General features: G+C 39.5%; 1 protein-coding gene across 9 annotated transcripts in view; it reads left to right on the top strand.

Moving 5' to 3' along the window:
* The window catches only part of kank4 (KN motif and ankyrin repeat domains 4), a 74612-nt gene that overhangs the window by 44378 nt on the left and 5005 nt on the right, over positions 1-25229 (top strand). For 4 of the 9 annotated variants that reach the window (XM_037534811.1, XM_037534809.1, XM_037534810.1 and 1 more), the window contains 10 exons: positions 3749-3851; positions 5776-5864; positions 9756-9826; positions 10079-12517; positions 16091-16184; positions 18260-18286; positions 20018-20257; positions 22032-22116; positions 23857-24076; positions 24897-25039. In XM_037534811.1, coding sequence (XP_037390708.1) covers positions 9808-9826; positions 10079-12517; positions 16091-16184; positions 18260-18286; positions 20018-20257; positions 22032-22116; positions 23857-24076; positions 24897-25039 — 3267 coding nt within the window. In that variant the 5' untranslated portion in view covers positions 3749-3851; positions 5776-5864; positions 9756-9807. Of the gene's footprint in view, positions 1-2178; positions 2202-3748; positions 3852-5775; positions 5865-9755; positions 9827-10078; positions 12518-16090; positions 16185-18259; positions 18287-20017; positions 20258-22031; positions 22117-23856; positions 24077-24896; positions 25040-25229 lie in introns of those variants that run through there. The other 5 variants (XM_037534813.1, XM_037534814.1, XM_037534812.1 and 2 more) reach the window with 4 other exon arrangements.

The following is a 25229-nucleotide window of genomic DNA, read 5'->3' as shown; positions in this document are numbered from 1 at the left end:
TGTTGTTACTATGCAGACTTTCATTCACTCTCATACTCAGGCGCTTCCCCATCCTGCGGTGCTTAACTGGAGTACTTACTAGTAGCTGTTGGATACATGGGTATCGGTATCGGACAGATATCAGCAGACAGATGCTGGATTGCACGTCATAGGGAAGTATTAGAATGCGTTCGATTCAGTTCTGTAACATATCTAGCCTGAAAATCCTGGGGCACAACTGATTTTGAAAATTTGGTGCTGTGTCTGATACTGATTTAAGGGGGCTAAATTTTCCAGTAATCGATAACATTGGCTGATATTAATTTGTATTTAGATTTCACATTTTAGTTTTAGACTCTAGTCATTTTAGTGAAACAGTGCCGTGACAGATAAGATACTCAGTTCTCTCTCTACTTAAACTCGATTTAACAACAGAAACTCACAGTCTCAAAAAATATTGCAGCACTGCGGTTTAGTACTTTTGGTATCTGTTTATTACCACTTATTGTTCTTGTTTTTCATCTGTTCTCTTAATAAAAAGAGTGTTTGGTTTTGATGCATTTTGTTTGATTGTGTAACACTTACCATGATGGTGTTTTGTGCTCAGATTCACAAGTCTGTGTTGCTGTTAGATAGTTCAAATTGGCTCATAATGAGCTTTCTAGTGTTTTGCCTTATCATTAGGAGATTGTGAGCTTAAATCCTCGCAGTGCCACAACCAAAAAAAGACTCTAATTATAGTAATTGTATTGTACGATGCCGACAAACCATGGGTGGTGTTATGAGCTAACCAATATATCTGCTGGAACTTAAAATAGCACACAGTCACATTACGTAAAATGATGATGTACGTTTTTTCCTGTGAGGTAGTGGAGTGTTTTGAGTAGTTTGGGTATAATATTCTACTTTTTTATGCTTAGCTTAAGACAAGTGCTCCAGTTTAAAATAGCTGAGTAATTTTTAAAGAAAAAAATTCAGTATTCAAGGTTTTAATGTAAAAAGTGGTGTATGTGTGCCATTTTTAGTGTGTATGTGTGTTTGTGCAGTAGGGCTGTATGATAAGGACATAATACTAGGATTGCGATTATATTACAACATGTAACGATTGCAATACGCATTGGTATTAGTGAATCTACCATTCTACTGTTCTACCATTATACCAAAATAATCCACTTTCTGTGGATTATGGATGACTACCTTTATTTATCAGAAAACCTGCATGCATACTCATTATGAATACTCCACACCCCACACCTCAAAATAAAAAACATTAAAATAAAAAACATTATTAACATTAGATGTTAAGATTGTATTATACAGACTTCAGTGATATCGGTATTAAAGTTAATAAATGACAAAGCATGTGTGCCTTGTAATCTGTGTCTTATTATAATGTGTAGTCCATGTCCAAATCAGTCCTGATATGTTGTCTGGCTTGCTGAAAAAGTGCTCAGACTTTGTTTCCCCCTTGCTTGCTTGCCCGGAACCACATGCCCTCCACAATATTAACATCACGTCAGTTGGTGATGGCTAAGGCACAATCTCACATGCCTAATTAAATGATATATTATTCAGCTCTAATTTTAGTGTTTGCCTGCTCCAAACACCACTAACCCAACCAGTCCACTAATTAAAAAAACCCCTCCTGAACTGGAATGGGTGTGGTTTGGCAGGAAAACACAATGTGCAGGACATAGGGTCCTCCAGCAATACGGTTGGGAACCACTGATTTAAGATTTTATACTGTAATGCAGAGGTTCTCAAGCTGGTACTCTGGGACCTCCTGATGGTCCAGATTTTTGATCAGCCCTAGGTGTTACAAGTTAGGCTGGAGCAAAATCTGTGGGGTGCACGAGAACCAGTTTGGGAACCGCTACTCTATTATACTGTTACAACAGAATTAGTTTTCCATGGGGAGGTGGATTAATGCAATTTTACCACAAGACATCTGTAGTGTTCATCACCGATTTGCATGGGATAAGAAATCCATGTATGATTTTTAAATATGGTAGCGATTACTCAATTTATGCCTTGCCTACATGTAAAAACATGCAAGTTAATGCAGTGTGACATTCATATTGTTATTGGAAATCAAATAAAATCAAACCTTTTCTTCTGGTATTTTACATGTTATAGAGCGAGAGAGAGAGCGAGAGAGAGAGAGAGCGGGAGATCGATACTTTATTGATCCCGAAGGAAATTTACTGAGTCGTACACCTGAGGTAGGGCCTGATTTGAGAATGAGAATGTGAGAAAATGGTTCTTCGAGTGCCTTCATTCTTAAGAAATTGACATAATAGCATTTTGCACCAGTATGGCAACTCACACTGGATTGGATTATTTCAGATGTGCATTATATAGTAGTCAAAATCTTTGTGAAAAATTACTAACAGGAAAATCACTGAGAAATGCTTGCATGTTCTTTTGTTCCCTTGTAAAACAAACCACATCCGAATAGCACTTACGGATTCAGTGTGTTTGTTTTTCTTCATGCGGTGCGTGTCACTCCAAGCCAAAGTGCTGCAAATTTGCAACTGAGCATGAATACTAATATTAGTGTGTAAGTGTTATCTAAGTCAGAATCTGGATGTGTGTGTTTCACCTCTGTTGGATCTTGTCAATCTCATGAGACGTGACAGCGCAGTAATTGATCCACACACACACAGCGAGCGCTTTGCTGTCACTCACTAGCACTAGCTCTCAGCGCCCCCCTCTCCTCCACCCCCAACTGCTGTCACCCCTCCTGTCATCACGAAGCATCGCTCCATCCTCTCCTTACTTTGCTCTCTTCCTTTTCCCCTTTAGAGACACCTTGGAAATGTGGCTCAGACTTCACACGTGCTGCTTGCCTCCTGCGCTAATTAACCAGATGTATTCCTTCTCTCTCTCTCTCTCTCTCTCTCTCTCTCTCTCTCTCTCTCTCTCTCTCTCTCTCTCTCTCTCTCTCTCTCTCTCTCTCTCTCTCTCTCTCTCTCTCTCTCTTCCCCTCCCTCCCTCAAATCCACGGAGGACTAACGGGAAGCCATTCCTGGTTATTTTTTTCCTGTTGGTGCTGGAGCAGCATTAGCTACAGGGCTAGATTAAATAATTTATATCCAGTCGCCGCACATGTCTAATGAAAGCTTGTGGACAGTCTTGTACCATGGGTTCTCTCTCTCCCCTGTTTCTAATGTAGCTGAATTGTGTGCATGGAGGGATGTGATTAAGCATCTAAGTGCATACACATTTGCATGTTTGTACTTAATGTACAATATACAGTACTATGCAAAAGTTTTAGACACCTGGCAAAATTTGATTTAAAAAACTGTTTATCTAAGATTGTCATTTTTCTCCAAAACTCTTCTTGTGTCAGCCCTGTATTATTTGTAGTCATCATCCAGTACCTGGTTTGGCTAATCAGTGCTTCATTATGTTAATCATATGTGCTGGTGATGTAATGACTGAGGGTGTCCAGCAAACTTTGTTCTTGAAACAAATCTTGTTCTTGAAACTGATATCTTGAAATCTCAAGATATCAGTTACTTTGTCTAAAATATAAAAAGATCTTATTACTCTTTACTGTTTTTGTGGTTATTTGCATCTATTCTTAAGATATTTAGTGTGTTTGTTGGTAAAAAGACAGTGTTCCCAAGATAAATGGTTGTAAATAATTTGCTTAAGTGATGTTTGCACTGTGTATTCACATATATTTCACAAATATGTACTGTGTCTCACATTAATTTAATATACAGTGTCTCCCTGGTGGTCCTGTCTCCTTCATGTTTTCCAGGACTCTTCTCATCTCTGAAGAACAGATGCTCTGTGTTCATCTCCCTCCTCCAGATGTCTGCAGCCCTGTGCAGTAGTTAGATCCATCAGGGAGGACAAGATTGGTGAGCGGTCACTTCCTATCATACAGCCCACTCTCTGGCTATTTACTGTCATTATTAGATAGGAAGAGTGGAGGGAAAAAAGAGAGGGAGAGAGAGAGAGAGAAGGAGGCGCTACATACTAACTTGACTGCCAAATCGTTTTATTAAATTTTTTGGCCAGTTTGGACAGTTCATTCTGTATTCTTTGTCTACCATATTCTCATGTTTATTCATCGCATGATACACTGTGTTTCCAGTTTATTATACACTGTATCTACAATAATTGGCCATTTTAATAGATACATTGGCGTATAGGTGCCCTTTGTAGGTTTACAATTGCTGACTGTAGCCCAACTGTTGCACAATTTATTAACCACCCTCTAGCCTCCATGTGTTGAAAACAAGGCCCGTGTGCCAGATCAGTCCCGCAACACAATCTTATCCAGCTTTCAAAAGTATTTTAATTCTATAAATATCTGCTTGTTTCACAGTAAACTACACTACAGTCCCCAGCATGCACTGCAACGTAATGTGCTAAAATTGACTTCCTATTCGCCAGCTTCTTTCTGGTGCCTGAAGCTGCACCATTTAAGGTGGAACGGGAAAATTCGATCAAGACCCTGGCTGATGCACCATTTAAGGTGGAACAGGAAAATTCGATCATGATGGTGGCTGATGCACCGTTTAAGGTGGAACAGGAAAATTCAATCAAGATGCTGGCTGATGCACCATTTAAGGTGGAACAGGAAAATTCGATCAAGATGCTGGCTGATGCACCGTTTAAGGTGGAACAGGAAAATTCGATCAAGATGATGCACCATTTTAAGGTAGAAATTCAAACAAGAAGCTGGCAAATAGGAAGCTTACTTCAGCTTCGTGTAAGAAGGTACAAATGTTCATCTATTATGAATATCTACACGGATTAAGGAATGTTAAGGAAATAAATTTCTAGCTACACAGCAATAACCATCATTGTAAATAAATAACCCCTGAATAGACTATTAAATGAAATAAGCTTAATATAAAAGCAGAAGAAAAATCACATTAACAGGCTCTCTGTCCCTCACCAACCACAGAGCATTATCTACACGTAAACATCACACAAACAATACGCATCACACAAGCATGAGCATGGACCGCTGTGTTAATCCGTTAATCCTTCCATTGTATAATCCTATCCCGATTTCTGAGAGCAATATTCTTGACATAGTATCATTTTTGACAGTATTTTACTTAAACTGTCACTCTGTAACAGTACTGAATGCAGTCCAGCAGCAATGTTGACTACCCTAAAGTGGTGGTGCTGCTGACGTGCCTGACTGGACCCAACGTGGCATCTACAGACTTGCATGCTGGAGGTTTTTGCTTGGGCAATAAAGCTTGTGTTTTTGGCTGCCTTTGGAAACAATTTGGTAAGAGTGGTTGTAATGTGCTTTAAATTAAGACTAATTCACATTCATATTACCGTTGTTCCCCTTGAGTCCCTGCCCCCCAAAATTCCTGTAAATGTACCGAATTACAATAGATTTCAAAGACAATTACAAGTATTCCAAGAAGTATTCACAATAAGTATTCTTCTGACAGTCTGACAGTAAATAAGCTGGACTTAACTGAACTGGATTAGGACTATACACTATAAAAGAAGTAGTTAAAATACTTGATTGTATTATTGAATGTTTAATATGTTTGGATTTGCACGAAAAGTGAAATCTAGAATGCTAAATGAAGTGTCTAAGAAACGATGTTCTGTGCTTATAGCATTCGTAATGTGAAATGTGTTTGAGGTTCAGTTGCACAACAGAGTATGAGCATTTTTCAATTGGTCTGGGAATAACACAATCATGTGTGTGTGTTCAAAGCAGATATGTCAGTGTCAGGGTCACAGTAAGGTAAACACTGATAGCAGCAGGCATTCTAGAGTTGCCATTTCTGCTTCTGCTTGCAGCTCTGTATGGATCTGTTTCTTCCCAACGATTCAGCAGAACTCATCGGTGGTCACTGGTCCAGCTGCTGAGCCTGTAGACCTGCCTGCAGGTGTGTGTGTGCCTGAGACATTTATGCAGTCACAGACTGGCAAATCAAATTCTTCCTTCCCCTCCTTCCTTCCTCTGTTGTTTGATTAGTTTAATTCAATTTCATCTGTGCTGAATTACAGAATAAACAGTGTACAATGAACAATGTTCAGTTGGCTCAAATTAAGGTGGTCCACAGAGAGAAATCTTAGTCACTACATAATAAAGATTGCATGCAGTCTAGCAATAAGAAGATGTAGTCATTTTATTGTACTTGATGAAGTACAATGTCTCGTTCTACACTATATTGCCAAAAGTATTCTCTCGTCTGCCTTCACACGCATATGAACTTGAGTGACATCCCATTCTAAATCCATAGGGTTTAATATGATGCTGGCTCACCCTTTGCAGCTATAACAGCTTCACCCTTTCTGAGAAGCTTTCCACAAGGTTTAGGAGAGTGTTTATGGGAATTTTTGACCATTTTTCCAGAAATACATTTGTGAGGTCAGGCACTGATGTTGGATGAGAAGGCCTGGCTCACAGTCTCCACTCTAATTCATCCCAAAGGTGTTCTATCTGACCTTCATCCCAAAGGTGTTCTGAGGTCAGGCCATTCAAGTTCTTCCACGCCAAACTCGCTCATCAATGTCTTTCTGGACCTTGCTTTGTGCATTGGTGCGCAGTCATGTTGGAACAGGAAGAGGCCATTCCCAGACTGTTCCCTCAAAGTTGAGCACCACTGCATTCGACACTTTGCATTTCACAGCCATGGAAGTCCGTTCCATGAAGCTGTCTATGCACTGTTCTTGAGCTAATCTGAAGGCCTCATGAAGTTTGGAGGTCTGTAGCAATTGACTTTGCAGAAAGTTGGGGACCTCTGCGCACTGTCATATTACGTGTCTTACCACTTCGTGGCTGAGTTGCTGTTGTTTCCAATCTCTTCCACTTTGGTATAATACCCCTGACAGCTGACTGTGGAATATTTAGTAGTGAGGAAATTTCACAACTGCACTTGTTGCACAGGTGGCGTCCGATCACGGGACCATGCTGGAATTCACTGAGCTCCTGAGAGTTACCCATTCTTTCACTAATGTTTGTAGAAGCAGTTTGAATACCTAGATGCTTGGTTTTATACACCTGTGGCCATGGAAGTGATTGGAACAACTTCAATGATTTGGATGGGTGAGTAAATACTTTTGGCGATATAGTGTATGTAAGGTTGATGGAAGGTCACATACAGGCCTCTTCATTAGGGTATTTCTCCTCTGACTCATATTGACCTGCTATATTCTCTCTCTCTCTGTCATTGCCTCTCTCTCTCTCTCTCTCTCTCTCTCTCTCTCTCTCTCTCTCTCTCTCTCTCTCTGTCATTGCCTCTCTCTCTCTCTCTCTCTCTCAGTATCTAATTAAACAAACTGTGCTTTGGTGTTTGGTTCCATGTGAATAATTGTCTGGGGGGCAACTTCACTTTAGTCAGCAATTACAAGCTGCATTCCAGCTTCGGCTAATTAAGACTCAAGGACAGGCAGTGTATTTGTGTGGCATTAAGCATTTGCAGGGCAGGGAATGCCCCTGATCCCTTCCCTTCACTTCCTTGTTCCTGCACCCCCCACGAGGAGGGTGTATTTTCTGTGCTTGCTGCAGTGTGTCGGATTTTGAGGATTCAGCCGTCAGTCAAGCTCAGAATCACACTGTTCTGGAGTTTGCCTCCAGCAACGTCACAAGAATGAACACAGACGGTTTATAAGCTGAGGACTCTAATTATAATAGGCTACTTTTGTAGGTTGTGTTCTGTGACTAGAATTCACTGTGTGAAATAAACAGGAAAGGTGTACTTTCATATCCACCTGCCACATTAAGGGGGAATTTCATCAATTTTTCAGAACATAAGAGTCATTCACAGTAGTTTAATGTGAAACAGAACTACAGGTTACAGTATTCTACAACCCAATTATAGCCATTTTATTTACTGCCCAGTACAAACAGTGAAGCTGCACTTGTCTTCTGAGCTTTTGTCTTTTCATTGAGGATGGTTGTATTCACAGTGACCTGCATATATGCCTTTGCCATGAATGGAATAGAAAAAAGGATGGAACTTTAGTTAAAAATATTGTAAAACAATGTCTCAGGCATCAGGCAATATAGTCATAACCAGTTTGTGTATTAGCTTTCTATGAGGGAACTTTCAGAAGCATTAAACTCTTTAGCTGTCTGGTTTCTATCACCAACACTGTGTACAATTCCCTACAGAGGTGGAATTCTCCTTGAATTTCAAAGCGTTTCCTCTCAAAACATAATACATTTAAGATTCTAACTGTTGGACATGATGCATGCTCAGCCACCTTGGGGTATTATTCTTTTACATATTTGGAATATTATTCTTTTAGATTTGTAGTATTTTTGTCCTGTTTCTCTTTCTCTAATCTGCAATTGGCAGCTTATTTGGAATCTCAACAAATTTTTCTACAGTGTTGTAGTGCAAGAATGTTATGTTATTTTGGGCTCTCCAGTGGTTTGATTGATGACCTGGTCAACACTGCTGGACTCCCATTTTGTAATGCAGCTTTTGCTCCTGCTGTGTTTGGGCTCTCCACTGAACCATGGCATAGTGCCCATTTCTAAAAAGCAACCAAAGCATATTTTCTCTCTCTTTGTGCACTCTAAAGTCCATCCCACACTCACAAGCAGAGTTTGTTTGCTCCCAAAGGCAGCTTTGTCAGTAATGGACTGAGAGAAGTAATTGTCTCCGTCTGAAAGCTATATTGTATGGGTTGCGAGTGTTGCATAATTTGAAGAATATAACAGGCTGTTGCTATTTCTTATTTACGCCAGCGCCTCTGGGTCAGGACCTCCAGCCGCTATCCCATGATCCACTTTCTACAGTCACTTTTGTCCCACACCTTTGAAGAAAATCTTTTTCCTGAAAATGCTCAAACCTTCCTTAGTCTGAATTCCAAGTCTCTGGCCCAGATTGCAAGATCAAAATCAGTCCCATATGCCACATCTGGCTGAATCTCTCTCTCGTGAGCACAGGAGGTAGTTAAGATTCACAAACATGCCCTCAGGATTTTCACTGCGGTTACTCTGAAGCTGTCTTTCTAAAAGAGATCATCTTTACTTGTTGAAGGTTCATATTTCATGTTTCATTAGACAAAATAATTGCATCTTCAGGCCCCTAATGGATCCACTGTCAACATTACATCCACCATTAATAATTACAACGCACTTTCTGTTATCAGTTACACAGTTTTCATGAGCTGAGATGATTTGATAATTCAGCAGGAATCTTACTGAGAGCAATCTGTTTCTTGAGAAATGCATGAGTCTGAAAAGTCTTTTGCTGTTCACTTCTTCACCAATACAAAGCTACAGTTATAAAGATTTCCTTCTGTAACAGATCTCATTTGCATAGACTTTGCATACTTAATGTCCAAGTTTTCCACATTTAAATGTAAAGTCACTTCAGTCATTTTCTGGCGATGCAAGTGGAACCGAATAGAATCTAGAGGATGTAAGCAATTTATATTATTTGTGAACTATAAACTTTAAATATCTTGGAATTGCTTCCCATTTCCTGTTTCACTCAAGTATGAATTGTTAGGTAGTTTCTTCTGGTCCCCATCTGGGATAAATAAAACTGAGTTTTAGCACCCTAATGGTCTTTCTCTAAGTAGATGTCATTGATTTGCTCACTGTTGTAGTGTATTTATGGCCTTTGAGAGGCAGCGTTCTTTTTAAAGGACAGTCTGATGTACTAGAAAGCTGGAAAATATAACTGATAGCTCATATATTTAAATGTCAAAGCCCTTTCTCTTAATTTTAAGCTATTAAGATGATTTAAATATTGCTCTGCAGGATTTTGAAGGTCAAATGTATGTAAATTTGTGCTGACATGTTTTTCTGTTCACAGCCTGACATTAAGAAAACAGACAACATAGAGTCCATGACACTGAAAAACACAAATGATGGACAAGAAAAGTGGTAAATAAAGCTTTTTTTGCTGATTCTTCTATTTTATGTGTAGTATTTTTCACATCTTTAAAGCTTTCCATCCCCTAAACATGCATGAGCTGACAGAACACAACTGTTCACATTTAATGACATCCAAATCCATTTTTTATAAGATCTTCAGCTTCATTCTTGTTTTATTTAAAAGCCCCATATGTTCAGTGCAGTTTGCATGTATCCAGATGACAGGCAGCAAATGTTTAATCTGGTTGATTTGTGTTGCAGCAAATGGCTTTCCCTCCAAAGCTTCTGAAAGTGGAGGACAGAGGAAACAGCTGCCCTATTCTGTGGAGACACCTTATGGCTTCCACCTTGATCTGGACTTCTTAAAATATGTAGATGACATTGAGAAGGGCAACACCATCAAGAGGGTGCACATACAGCGAAAGAACAGAGGTCCAAAGTATAGCACACTGCCACGCAACTTCAGCCTTCCTGGACATGGTGCAAGACCTGCTGCCAAAGACACATGGGCCAACACCTCCACCCTGGGGTCCAAGCCTAAATCACGTGTTACTGAGGTTCAGCAATTTTTTGAATTCAGAGCAAGTGATGGCAGTGCTGGCAGTAGCAGCGGAAGCTCTACTGCTGGTCATTCCAAGGTCCAAAGCAGTGGTTACCTCTCGTCCCCCAAACCTGCAGATGAGGTCCATGTTCAAACCTCATACAAAGAACAGCAACTGGGACTTAATGTGAGGCCACACTTGTTTCGGGCATCTAGCATGCCTGTTAACGTCCCTCACAGGAAAGCCTCAGAGTCTGCCGATGAGCAGAGCCCTCAATCCCAGAACGGCTCAACTGAGAGGCTGTTTCGTCCTTTGGATGGTAGCGACAGAAGAGGAAGCATTCCTCAGGACAGGGCCAGCCTGCATCAACAGATAACAGCAGCACTGAAACGGGTGCGTGAACTGGAAGAGCAAGTCAGGACCATACCTGAACTGAAGTCTCAGATTTGTTCACTGAGAGAGGAGAGAGAACAACTGCTTCAGAGGATTCAAGCACAGTCTGAGAGAAACGCACAGCCGAACGAAAAAACCCAACCTGATTCCCAAGATAGCATCGACATTTCTGTAGCAACGCACCCGCAAGAAGCTCCATCCCTTTGCCAGGACAATGTAGCTGACAGTAAACCTGCAGTACCAGTAGCAGAGTCAGCTGCAGAACCACAGGCAGAAGGACAAGACTTAGTGGTGCAAGACCTTGCAGGGCAGGAACCCACAAAACCAACAATATTAAGAAAAGAACCCATACCAGCTGTGGTCTCTGTCCCTGTGATCATTATAGAAAAAGCTGAGAGCCCTACTGATTCGGAAGAATCAGAGAAGCAGTTGGAAGAATCTGAACATGAGGCTGAAATACCAGAGAGGCATCTAGAACAAGAGCAGGAAAAGCAAGAGGAAACACTAGTCACTTCTGCAGAAGATAAACAGTCAGAGCTATTAGAAGAACAAGGAGACACATCTGAACACTCAGTGTCCCAAGAGAAAACTGAGAAAGCAGAGGCTGTTGAAGGATCAGATGTAGCAAAAGAAAAATGGACCTCCACTACAGATGAACAAGAGTCTCTCAGTTTTCAAGAACTACAAGTCAAAGTCAAGACTTTGGAGGACAGATTAAGCCAGGCCAGCTGTGAGCTAGACAAGACAAATTCACTACTGAGTGTGCAGATAGAGGAGAACAGATTAAAGGATGTAATGATTCAAGAACTAAGTGAAAAAGTTAAGGAGTCTCTTGCTGTCAGTGTAGAGCAGGAGACAACTGTTCTGCCGGAGCCTGTGCAACTTCCTGAATGCATTGTTATGTGTGATGCATCTATCAGTACAGATAGCAAAATTGTCTTTGAAAAGGCAGTGTTGACAGATACTGAAGTTCAACCTGATGATGGCCCCAAAGAGACAGACCTAACGTGCTCTAGCACTCAAACAACTATAATCCAGACGCGAGATATTGAAGTGTCAGCACAGGTGATGACAGCTGAGAAAGTCGTAGGGGTGGAAGTTGCTGTGTGTGACCAGGCTGTTGAGACTGATGTCCCATTCAGTCCTAGTGATAATGTGCATGCAAATACATCTGAGACAGAAGCAGATGGGCAGACCACTGATGTGAAATCCAGCACAGACAAAGAAAATATAGTCCCAGAAAAACTCAGTGAAAGCATCATCATTGAAAGTGATGTGGCCGAAGAGTATGTTATAGTAGAAAAGACCGAAAGTTGCATAGTTGAGACAATAGCCAAGCAGAATATAGTTGTCAAGTCCATGGAAAATGAGCTGGCGGAGAGTACTAAAGTTGAAAGTGTGGTAATGGAAAGCTCCAAAGTAGATACAAGCACAGGACAATCTCAGCAAGACCAAAATCAAATGGGAGGACAAGACACTCAGCCCCAGCCTCAGCCTCAGCCCCAGCCTCAGCCTCAGCCGCAGCGGCCCACTGAACCTGCAACATCACCTGCAGCCATAGGCCAGGTTGTCAATCGTATCCAGGGGCTTTTTAATGAGCAGTGGGCCAGCCTAGGTAGTGGGAGCCAAGAAGGAAAAGGTGAGGGCTCACAGAAACAGCCAGTCTCAAAGATCAGCTCCATCCAGAGTCACCTCAGAGGCTCTCTCAGCGCCCTCTCAGCCTTCTATTCTCCTGTCCAAAAAGGAGGTGCAACAAAACAATCAGGTAAATATCCAATTCCATTCACTCATACGTACTCACACATCGCCTCTGCCATATAAAACCTTAGAATTCTCTAATTTGCTTTTGTTTTGTTTTTTTACACCATTTGAAAAACTATCTGCCATAAATATTCATCATAAATATTTCATGATGAATGAACCAATAGAAAAGGTCCAAAACAGACAAATTCATGGGTGGGCAGAGCCTTGAATTTTACTCCCGCAGCTGGTGTCTACAATAGAGTAGTCACTTAACCGTTACTATTTGGTGTCTGCTATGCACCTGAAACAGAGATACATCTAAGATCTCATAACAGGAAAAAAAAGACTTTGCCTGCCAATGCAATGTTGCCCAGCATAACTTTTATATGCTTACGATTTTTCTGTTATTCTTACATTTAGGGTTTGAATTAGCCACTTTTAAAGTTGAATGTGTGTTTCTAGTTATTATCGTACTTATGCAATGTGTTTTGAATAAGCCACGTTCATGTTTCCATTCCATTTAAGGTAGTAATGGACTTGGAATATGGTTTTATTTTCCTTTCTGTGATGAGGTTTTGTTTTATTTCAACTTTTAAACGCTTAGCAAATGCCCCAGGGCTGTGTTTTTTGTGCATATTTAGCAAATTCCTTTTAAATTTGTGGCTTTGGTTTATTTCTTAATATGATTTTAGTGCTGTACTGTATACAAATTTGAAATTTGATCATTGACAGAAGTAGCATTATGGAGTCAGGAGAAAAAATATGCTTAAATATAGTTTGTGTGCTCTGAGCCAGCTTATAAAGCCTGAAATAGTAAGTCAGATGGGTCAAATCAGATTTCTTGGGAATTTTTTAGACCACATCAAATGTCTTTATGTATTAACGTCACATGCACTGGCTTAAAAAGAAGGTCTAGCTGAACAGATTAGATCTCAAAGGCTAAATCAACATTATACTGATGAAGATATGATGACAATAGTAAATAATTTACTCATATCCTTGGAAGACACCTCCTTCAAGTTTTGACCGAGTTCTCTGAATATTCTTTCAGTGCACTCTTTCATCAGATTCATCCAATCAGGAAAGGGATCCATAGCTCAACCGACGTTACAGGATTTTCTTCTGCACATTCAATGCAATTACACCAGAGAGGTCTCCAAATTCCCAAAACGTATACAGTGTAGCTTTAATTTTTAAAGTACATTTATGTGCTCATTTTGGAGCATAGGTGGGCCTAGGCCCATTAGGCCAAATGACACCACTACCATTGGCCCAAAATGACCTGAAATAAAATCTCATTACACTGGCATATATATCAGCAAGTCTTTCAGAACAAACACTGGAAAAAAACAAGAGAAAATGGGAGAGCATTTAGAGCTGTCAAAATAGCTTTCAGCAGCAAAAGAAGAGATACGTATGAATATACAGTTTCTTGGTTTCACTTGTGTCATTCATTTCAGACATGGAAGGTTTTATCACAACAGTGATAGTGCTGGCGAACTAGTGTTAAAAGTTCACAAAAAGTGATTACCAGATCTTCCAAGCACAGATCCCTGTCAGCCCAAATGTAAATTCCCTGAGCCAGATAATCTGACGACAGTGATTGTATAGATCAAGTGGTGTAGATAAGAAGTGTTGGGTGACTACTGATATAGATGACAAGACAAAGTTGCTTTTAATGACCACGATTTTCCTCCTATTTTTAGGCTGCTAGCTAAGAGAAAGCTGAAATAATCTTTATTCTGTGCTTATGATAGTGATAGATAAGGTGCTTGAAATTTCCTAATACCAATCATGTCTGAGGTGAGATTTACAGCAGGTATGTTTGGCAGTCTCTGGGAGGTGTACAGCAGTCTGTCTGTGAAGATTAGTGTTATGTGGGGAGAAGATCAGAGGAATTTTATTGTATTGGCCACACCCTGTTTGAAGCACTACAGTGAAAGAATCTGACAAATTGCCATCTGAAACAGTTCTGAAGTTAACTGCTGTGTTGTACTGGCTTTTTTGCAAAGGACAAATGGTCGTATTTTCTCTGTTTCAGGGATTTGAGATCTAAAACAGTTGTCATTCAGTTCACTTTGCAAAGAGCATGAGATCCTACAACACTGTTGAAGAAGATTGGCGTACTGTATGCCAGGATTGTTTGCAAGAACATGTTGACATTTCTTGAAGCATCTGGCTCAAATTACAGTGCTTACAAAATGTTGCAGTCTAGTAAATGTTGGCATATGCTTACATACGTGCAGCCACAATTATTCCACTTTCCTCTTCAAGCCCTCTCAGTTAATTTCTTCACAGTGAATAGTGTATTCCATTTAGTAGCATAATTCATGGTTGCATAAGAGCATCTAGTTTTATTAATTCTCTAAGATTGTTACACAAATTGAACTCATTATGTCCTGTGGAATGCACACAGACTGTCATGCGGGAGTTAGTCAATTGTTTCTCAGCTCAGAAACGCTGTCCATTGCTGTCCAAATGCTGTTGAGTCATAATTTCACCCAGAGGCTGAGGGGGTGTCTTTTGGGCCTACATGCGCTAAGACAGCCATCCTGTTTTTCTACATGAGAATAAAAAGAAATGATCGAACGACAACAACAAAATCTTTAATACGGCGCTATGCAAAAGTCAGAGACCACCCTTCATTTATTTCATTTTAAGTCAAAGTGGCTGTTAAAGACAAGTTATTAGTTTTCAGGAGATAACCAAATTTGAAAAAAAGGAAGTTTCCAAAACTGGAGTTCAATTTTTTTTAAATATATATAGAAAAAATGGGGCTCCTAACAACCATACAACCTGTCACTATCAGATAAATGGTACCTTGTTCTTTTAGAGGTAGGGGAAAATCAAACTTCACCTTGTTTTACATGAAAGATTCTAAAAAATCACATGTATATCTGTCCGTCTTCACTGTGTGACAGATGAAGATGAGAGATGAAAAGGGAAAAGACAGAAGAAGAAAATTTGCTAATCAGGCAAAGAAGCTTCTGGAAAAATGAGAAATGAGAAAAATGAACTGCCCATCCAGAAATCAGCATCACTGAATGTCTTTGGATCTTGAGAAGCAAAAAACTTTGAAGGTGTGGAAAAATATCCTTACAGATTAAAAAAAATAAATCCTGCATTTTCTGACACTGAAAATGGCTGTTTTGATTGAAAATGAAATAAATGAGGGGTCTCTGCACAGTATTTTCCATAGATCACATCCTAATACTTCTTTATGCAACCTTACTGAAGAAAAATTCTAGCTCTGCTTAGGCTGCACTGTTCTCATTCTCAGAGCATTTTCTAGTTAGTGATCTGTTTCTGCAGAAGCTGCTGCTGCAGCTTGGTCTGCTACATTATGGATGAATGCTACTCTCTGGAACCCTACCAAGCATTACAGTTTTATAAAGCGTCAATCATATTCCCTCTGACACAGCAGTCATTCACAAAGGACACTTATTATGCAGGAGTTCGCTTGTGAAAGGATCATGATAGCGATACTGTAGCAAAATGTCGAAGTTATTTTATATGTGCACATCGTAGGTAAGGAGGATGAACACAAGCATGGCTGTCTAAACGATCCATATCTAAACACACTCTCCCTCCTCAGGCCTCAAATCCATCATGAAGAAGAATGACTATCCTGACAAGCAGGGGAACGGAGGAGTCAAAAAGAACCTGAAGTTTGTTGGCGTGAACGGAGGGTAAAATATTTTATGTTCACCATGCACTCTCTGCACTCTCCACATTTTTATGTGCCTGTGGCAAACGATGTGCTTCATACACTTTGCATAAGATCACCATCTCTAAAAGGACTACAAACAGATTCCTTTATGTTTTCTGAAAGAGCCAAAATCACTTATTAATAATATTCCAAAGCAGCGCTTGTCCAGTTTTATAATTGGTTTTTACATTCGTTTTGCGTCCTCTGAATCCTTAATGATGGTATTTTAATGTGAAGTGTTGGAATGATCATATTTGTTCTGCTTCCTCTGATATCATCTTCTAACCCGTTATTACATGGTCTTTTCATCTCTTGCCTTTCCTCGCTGTCAATCATTTTAAACTCATATTTAGTCCTAAAGCTAATATGCATTTTACCTTTAGTCATATCATATTTAGTCATTTTTGTTAAAACAATGCATTTTAGCAAAAATGTATACCTTAAGTGCATATGTACTTAGCAGCTGTTTAAATGGGTACACCTACGCTGTAATTGTACCTATTAGGCTGCTTTGCCTTTTACAGTCAGTAAGTTGAAAGCCAGAAATTGTACCACTCAGACGCCTGTTGATTGTATTGGTAAAACAAAAAACTGATTGTGGTCTTTATTATGTGTGCTTTATTATGTGTACTCTGGTGGGTAGGCTTTTGTGTGTGAGCCTATTTGATTGAAATAGAGTTTTGAGCCCTTACACTCTGTTATTGAGCTTAACTAATGTGTTATTACTTGTAATTATTCAGTCAATACTATGCAACTAATATGTAACATTGTTATAGAAAGTGTGAGCAGGGACCTTCGGTGTTTACAAGGTTAAAGCTTGTGGACTGTGTCACAATAACACAGCCCACAAGCTTTAATTTTGCACATATATTTATAAATGTTTGTATAAGTGCTGTCAAACGAGTAAAATAATCATGTTTGTCTTTTTGCTCAAATTTGGCACAGAACAAAATTACCTTCATCACAGTGTATTTTATTTATTGCTTTCATTGATTTAGTAATATTACTTTCACCAAATGAGCACAGAGTTCACCAGAACCTGAAAGTGAAAATAATGCTTTCCATTGAGTGAAAGCAATTTCTAATTTTCATCTTGGATATTTAGTTATGGCAACAGGGGCTGCTTATTCTAACTAATGAGTATAAGTATCATATATATTATATATGCAGTCAACTGTTCTGGCAGCTACAATAGCAGCTCTTGAGGGCTTTCCATTTTGCTAAGGCTTTTGATAGCTTACCTCTCATTGAATTATTTAAAGGTCTCTCATAAGTACTGTCCAGCATAGTCTGCTGAAGGTTACTTTAAGACTTCATTTGAACAAGAGGGCTACAATCCCAGATTCATAGCAACACACAATGTGTGAGCAGTTGGGCATCAGGCTGCACTACTAGGGATTACTACTTAAGTGGTCAAACTAGGAAGAAAGGGTTAATTCCTTACCTTCATGCATTATTAAAGGGTTAGTATCATGTAATTATTACATAACATAGTATTACAGTATTACATTGCACTTCTTTGTATACTATACATGCATGTATATATACTTGCACAAAATATCCAGAGAGCTCATGCTGTATTGTCACAACAGGCCTTTTTATGAAGGAGGCTAATATAAACATTGTACAGCCATGCAGCTAAGCATTTTGTTAGCTTCCGATTACAATTCTGGTGGCAAAGCTGGCAGTTACAGCTTAAAATTGACTGTAAAAGTGTGATTTTACAGATACCCATCAAGCATGGCTTCTGCAGAGCAAATGGAAACTTGCTATGCCTATATCTAGCTGCTTCATGCATGAAATGCTGCCAGACCTTTGATAAATTTTATCTTTTTTAGTCATTTTCTGTAATCATGTTTAGTCTTATGCAAATCTGAAATGCAATAGTTGTCACTTTCATCTCAGTGCAGCTTTATTTTCAGTGTTACAATTAGTCATCAGAAACTCATAGTCATCAGAAACTCAACTGTCATTGGGGTGGATTACTGTTATTATTTTCATCAGTGGAATTAACTCTGCTCTGTGTCCCCCTTTCTGCTCTGTCTGTCATCACAGTGCTCAGGTAGAACTGCAGCATGTGAGGTATTTGCTTTGTTTGCTGTTGGCATTTTAGTGTCGTGTTGATGAGATGTGAGTGAGAAGTGGCGAAACCTCAGTGAGAACAAAGTCGATGCGCCGGAGCGTGTGAGGATTGATGGGTGCAGGCTAGCAGTGGTGGAGGCCCCACCTCGGCTGTGTTTGCCCAGCCCTCAGCACTAACATAATTGCGCTTATGGTGTAGACCAGACAGTTGCCCCCCCCGCTCTCTGATCTGATATGAACGGCTCTGTCAGCTGAGCCCCGTCTCCTTCTAAGGCCTCTCACTGCATTAGTGGGGAGCTTTTTTTCACAACTTTTAAAAGAGAATGAATAACGTCAGGCTTTTGAATTGAAACCAAATAGTTATATCGCTGTCAAATCTGCAGGCCTATTAAAAAGAGATACAGATTTCTGCACATGAAGTATTGATGACCATGATGCAGGACAGATCACATGCTATGCTGGCCTTCAAAGGCAAAGAGCAGTAATTATGTCAGCAGATATTAATATTGACTGATATGTGTGCAGTGTTTCTTGTATACTTTCAACTGAATTTGTCTGGACAGTGACAGAACTTTGAAGCTGTTTGTCTCTTTTGACATAGTTTCTAGATGGTGGTGGGTTGAAACCTGTTTTTGAAATGATTTATGTCAGAGTGGTGAGAAATTTGAATTTTTTGCGTGCATGCAGGATGAGCTATTATTATCCTGAGAGTAAGCTGACGGAGCTGTTGTTAAAAATGACAGCCAGTGATTTCAGAATTGAGGCACATTTGAGCCATGATCTGAACAAGCAAACACCACAACACAATGCTTCCCTCAGATAACTAGCTCAGTCAATCTGAGATCCTCTCTCTATGACTGTGGAGTTTTGGAAGAGATGAATACAGTTATTAGATTAATAGTTCCTTGTAAAAGATGGATAAGTGTGTTAGATTAATAGCCTCCTCTGAAATCTCCAGAAGACATGTATGGTTCTAGGAAAAGCCTTTAATTGGTATAACATTTTTACATTAAAGTGAGACTCTTTAATGTTAAAGTTCCTCAGACTTTTGCATGCCATTTACAGTAATGCATCTTCAAGAAGCTGAGTTGAAAGGTTTTGTAGGGAAGCAAATGTGTTTCTTCCAGGGATCCCTTTTTGGCTCCTTTGACCCTTTATTTTTACAACTGTATATGAATTAGAGCAGAAGTATAGCATTTTTCAGTTGTCCAGTATCAGCCTCCTCATTTTGAGCATTAATAATTTGTGACAGGCTGCTGCTATTTAGTCATAAGCTTTAACATGCATCACTAATAAATGACGCTTCTCGTTTTCCCATTTTGATGTTATGATCTGTAATGGCTCTGTTTAATTATTACAGTTGCATGATTCCGGATAATCAGGAAAACATTAAGGAACAAGTTGCCGTGCAGGCACCGTTTACAGGATGTTCCACCCACTAACACAGCTCACTTTATTTACCCTTTCACAACAGGCTTGTATTTGCTTTACTTTAGCAGAAAGCATCTGTCGATCTGCTTTTAAAGCATACAAATACTAAAACAAACATGCAGCTTTTATTATTATTATTATTATCTGTTCATATAATGCTGTGTAACCTCTTGTACTAGTTGTAGCTCTGCTCTGTAGCTGGTTGTTTGTAATGGTCATTACAGGGTCACATATAACTCTTGTAAATTAGTTTGTCTTAAAAGATTAACTTCCATGACTTAGACTGTCTGTGTTGTCCAGCTATGAGACGACTTCCAGTGAGGAGTCCAGTGGGGAGGAGAATGAGGACGAGAGGGAGGAGGAGGTGGATAGCTCCGAGCCAGAGGAGCAGGGGGAGGAGAAAGAGAGTGGAGCAGCCCAGGAGGAGGCTGCTGCTGCTGGGGAGCAGGCTGATGAAGCTCAGGCAAAGGGGTCTGAGTGCTCTGAGGAGCCTAAAGACCTCGAGGCCAGTATTGGTCCCCAGGAGGAGCAGCCGGTCAGGTGAGACAGAGGGGCCAGGTGTACAAGATGAAGTGGAAAATCTAATTTAGATGTCCAGTAGAAGGTCCAGTTAATCCAACTTGAATGTCCAGTAGGAGATCCAATTAGTCCAACTTGGGGGTCCAAGAAGAGATCCAATTTCGGAGTCCATTTAATCCAACTTACTGGTTAAATAGGAGGTCCAATTAAATGTCTAATAAGAGGTTCAGTTTGTTTAATTTAGGAGTCCAATAAGAGGTCCAGGTAGTCCAACTTAGAAGTATAATAAGAGGGCCAATTATTCCAACCTAGAACAATAATTGTATTAAAACTCAAATATAGACTAGCTTGTCTATGCTAGTGGATATCTCTTACTTGGACAACTCGAACCACAACAAACATAAACATAACATCAGAGACTAAAAGTCATTCTATCTTTCTTAGATCCAAGCACAGAATGTTGTCATAAGAACAACGCTGTAGATCATTTTCCATCTTGACAGCCAAAAGCATTTAAACTCATAATATATATAATGGGTTTCTCTCTGTTTGTCCATGTGAATTCAGTTGTGTGAAAATATCTTCTTATTTAAATGGCTGTGGAAAGGCTGTAAGAATGAAAGGAGGGAAAACTCAATCCCCTGATACATGGTGTGAAAAACTCATTAGCTCATAACACAAGCTGGATTAAATACAGTACAGTAAAAAGCAACGTTATTGTATTTATCTATATGTAGATTTATAAACATATTTTGTTTAATAGTGTGTCTTTTTACTTAATAACCCTGGTAAGCAGAAGCCCATAAATGAAACCCATAAATCCCTCCTGCCCCTACAGCATTTTCAAATTTCAAAGTTGATATAAAGGAGATAAAGCTTCACAATGCCTTGATTATGATGCTGGTGATCTCTGCTTTTTTATGTTTTGTTGATGGGATTTCAATTATGTTAATAAGAAAATGTTTTGAGAAATAGTCACTTGATAAACATAAACCCATAGCTGAGAAGACAATGCTTTTCTCTCATAATTCAGGGGACTAATATAGCTTTTGTGTGTAGATGTGTCAGCACTTTTGAATGAAACCTGACAACAATCCATTTAGATCATAACATCTGTCTGCGACTGTGAAGTTGAACTGTGAACTGTGTGTTCCAGCATATTACAGTACACAGACCTGTTCTTTTACAGCCTGTGAGCGAGAACGTTAAGTGACATGCTCAATAAACTCCAACCTCTGGGTTCTTCCATGAGAGCAAGCTCATTAAGCAAAATTACCAAAGCAGTACATTGCTCTAGGCATGACGTGAGGAAGGACCTGTGTCAAACACAGCATGTGTTGACTGAACAGCAGGTTGTGATGAAGAAATCCATGTGTCATTTTCAATGTTGGTAACGACTTGATTGAAGAGCTTGTCCTGAATAAGGTGCTCTCAACCAACGTTACCAAAGATTTTTGCCAGCATTCTTTATTTGTTTGACTGATAAGATGTCAAACCGAGGATTTCTGTAGGCTTAGGTCTACAGTAAATCTGTATTAAGGAGAATGAATGAATTTGTGCTGTGGATGCATGACCCTTCTGTTTTACCCTTTCAATAACAGTTACACAGTTTAAAATATAATATAAAGTCTTTCAGTTTAATCTAAGTAATCTAAGTGTATTACCATGATAAGGGAGTTGAGCTACAAGTATACAAGTATACTGCTATAGATGTATAGATGTGTGTAAAACCTTTGGTTGTTGTTGTAAAAGTCTGACATGTATAAGTGTTGAGTTGTTGAATGTGCTCTTGCAGTGAATTTGTAGATAAAAACTTCATGGCTGCTTGTCACTACCTGAAGGACCGAATGGCTGAAGTCTCTGCCCCCAACAAAGAGATGGTAAGGAATGCAGGGGTCTACACTAAGGCCCAAATCCCATTTAGGGGTAGGGTGTCCCGATTTTTGTTGAGATGGAGGGCTAGGGCAAAGAGTTAGGGCTACATCAGAGGCACAATCCAAACAGAGCACTATGAGAAAAAAAAAAAAAGTAAGATGGCTGCGCAAGCGGCTAAAGAAACCCACTAATGGAAATATTTTCTACATTAAATAAATAAATAAATAAATAAATAAATAAATAAATAAGCTAACCATTGTATTATCTTAGTTTAATGACCTTCCTTTTCTTCATAACAAGCATTAAAAAAATTACAAGTAGTATGCTGATGTCTCTGTAGCTAGCTGACCAAATTTCCCGTTCCACCACTAGTAGCCAGAATGTAAGTGCTGTTGCATTTAAGGTGGAATAGGAGAATTTGAACAAGAAGCTGGCCAATAGCACTGAAGTATTAGGGGTGGGAGATAATAAATAATTATCGCATCTCCCCCTCTTTAAAAAGCACATGATGCCCTAAATTTAACTAAATACCAGCAGTGAGGGCACTGAACTCTACCCTCCTCTGCTATCACTGCAGACTGGCAGGCCCACCTACAGAGCACCTCTAGTAGCCTGTTAATGAAGTAATGATCTTTTTTATTTGAGGGTCCCATTTCGTAGGGGAAAATTTCAACCACTTCCCCTTGTAAGTCAGGTCCAAGGGGTAGGGTGACTCTCAAAGACAAGGGATAGGGGTAAAACAAGAAATGGGATTGGACCTAATTGTGTCTTATGATTAATACAATGTTTGTGTTTTTCTGGGTACCAGCCTGGATAAATCTGAATGTATGTTTTTCATAATCATAAGGACGTTTTGTTTTCAATGAAAAGCTGAAAGTAAAAAGTTTCAAATGTGTTCCTGGCACAAATAAAGATATTTATATCAATGCCTGTGTATGACTTTACACTGAAAACAGAACAAAAATTTCATTTTTAATTCATATTGTTACAAATATTTTTAATTTATGTTTAATAATTAAAATAATGTATGTTTAATTTAATCTTTGGTCAAATTTAGAGTTAGAACCAAAATCATTACATCAATCTAATTACTGTGTTTCTTGCTGAAAATGTTCTTCCTCTTTAATACATTTCAGCAAATTAGTCATGCTGTAATGAGGAAGGGTGGAGTCTAAATAACCCTATTTAACAGAAGACCAATATTTCTGACTGGAGCAGTTTCATATGAACTGTTTCATAGATTGATGCTTTCATTATTATTCTAAAAGGTGGAAAATAATAAAAAGCACTCTAAGGTAAGTAAGAGCAGTATATTAAGTAAGTAAGTGATACTTTTTTGATCCCACAACCGGGGAAATTCCACCTCCGCATTTAACCCATCCATGAAGTGAAACACCACATACACTCTAGTGAACACACACTAGGGGGCAGTGAGCACACTTGCCTGGAGCGGTGGGCAGCCCTATCCATGGCGCCCGGGGAGCAGTTGGGGGTTAGATGTCTTGCTCAAGGACACCTCAGTCATGAACTGTCGGCCTTGGGGATCGAACCGGCAACCTTCTGGTCACAGGGCCAGATCCCTAACCTCCAGCCCACGACTGCCCCTATTATGTAGAATCTTTAGGTTTGTCATCATTTTAATTACTTTAGTTTGAATCTGTTGATACCGTAAAACCACTTATTAAACTTTACACTGAGGCCTGCTGTTGTGGTCTCTCACTGTTTTCTATATCTACCAACTTCAGAGGCAGATTCTGATGGTGCTCTATCAGGAGTGGTTTCGTGTGTCCAGTCAGAAAGAATCCCAGGCAGATACGGTGACACTGTACCTGAGGGAGGTTGGGAACCAAACCCCCACTCTATTGCGCTACATAGTTAACCTGGCCGATGGCAATGGAAACATGGCCCTACACTACAGTGTTTCCCACTCTAATTTCCCAGTGGTCAAGCTGCTGTTGGATACAGGTGAGGCAACTCAAATATTTCATCCAAAATATTATTGGTTTGTCACAGTATTTGATATGCAGGTTACATGAAGAATACAAATAATGAACTCGGTTAAACATGTGCCATCTCATATCTCATACAATGTCTAAAGACTGATCATTATGGTTGATTTAAATTGCCCTGTGATTCATATAAGCAAATAAAGTGGTTCTTGAACATTTGTGAACCCTTTAGCTTTTTCTGTATTCCTGCGTAGATTTGACCTAAAATTTAATCAGAATTTCACACCATCAGGAGAACATTAACCAACAGTGATGTGCGTGGCAGGGTTGAAAGGAGAAAGCTGCTGCTCTCCAAAAAGAATATTGCTGCCTGTCTGCAGTTTGCTAAAGATATTATGGACACGCCAGAAGGACGAATGAGACCAAAATGGATCTGTAGTGTTGTGTTTGAAGACAGGATAACACTGCATTCCATCATAAAAACCTTATTCCATCTGTGAAACATAGTGGTGGTAGTATCATAGTTTGGGCTGGTTTTTCTGCATCTGGGCCAGGATGGCTTGCTGTCATTGATGGAAAAATGAATTATACCAGCAAATTCTAAAGAAAAGGGGTGACACAAGATACTGAAGATGAAGGTGCACATACTTTTGCCACTTACAGGAATGTAATAATATTCTAATCTCATTTGTTTAATTTGGTTTTCCTTATCTACTATTAGGTGCAAATCTGACGAGGATTATAGGTCAAATTAATGCAGAAATATAAAAAAAGAGTACTTGCCATAAACAAAGAAATATCTATAGAAAACACCTGTTCTATGTTTTGTTCATGAGGTCTGTGTGAGGTGGATCATCAGAACAAGGCAGGCTACACTGCAATAATGCTGGCAGCCTTGACCGCAGCGGAAGGGCCTGAGGACATGGAGGTGGCCCAGCAGCTACTGAGCCTGGGCAACATCAACGCTCGGGCCGGCCAGGTACACACAGCAAGACGCCATCCTGTGCTCCAAGAACATGACATATTTAACTAGTCTTAATCTCTTTCTTACATTTTCCAACCCATCATCATGTCCTTCTACTAAATATATCTTACATAGGAAAGCAAAACCAGTCACAAATAGCTTCCAGTACTACATAGCTACATATTACATATTACATACTTGACAG

Source organism: Pygocentrus nattereri, chromosome 26 (genome assembly GCF_015220715.1).
Source record: "Pygocentrus nattereri isolate fPygNat1 chromosome 26, fPygNat1.pri, whole genome shotgun sequence".
In the NCBI taxonomy this organism is placed as follows: domain Eukaryota; kingdom Metazoa; phylum Chordata; class Actinopteri; order Characiformes; family Serrasalmidae; genus Pygocentrus; species Pygocentrus nattereri.
Note: the sequence above shows the minus strand (reverse complement) of the source record. Positions and strands in the feature narration are given on the sequence as shown.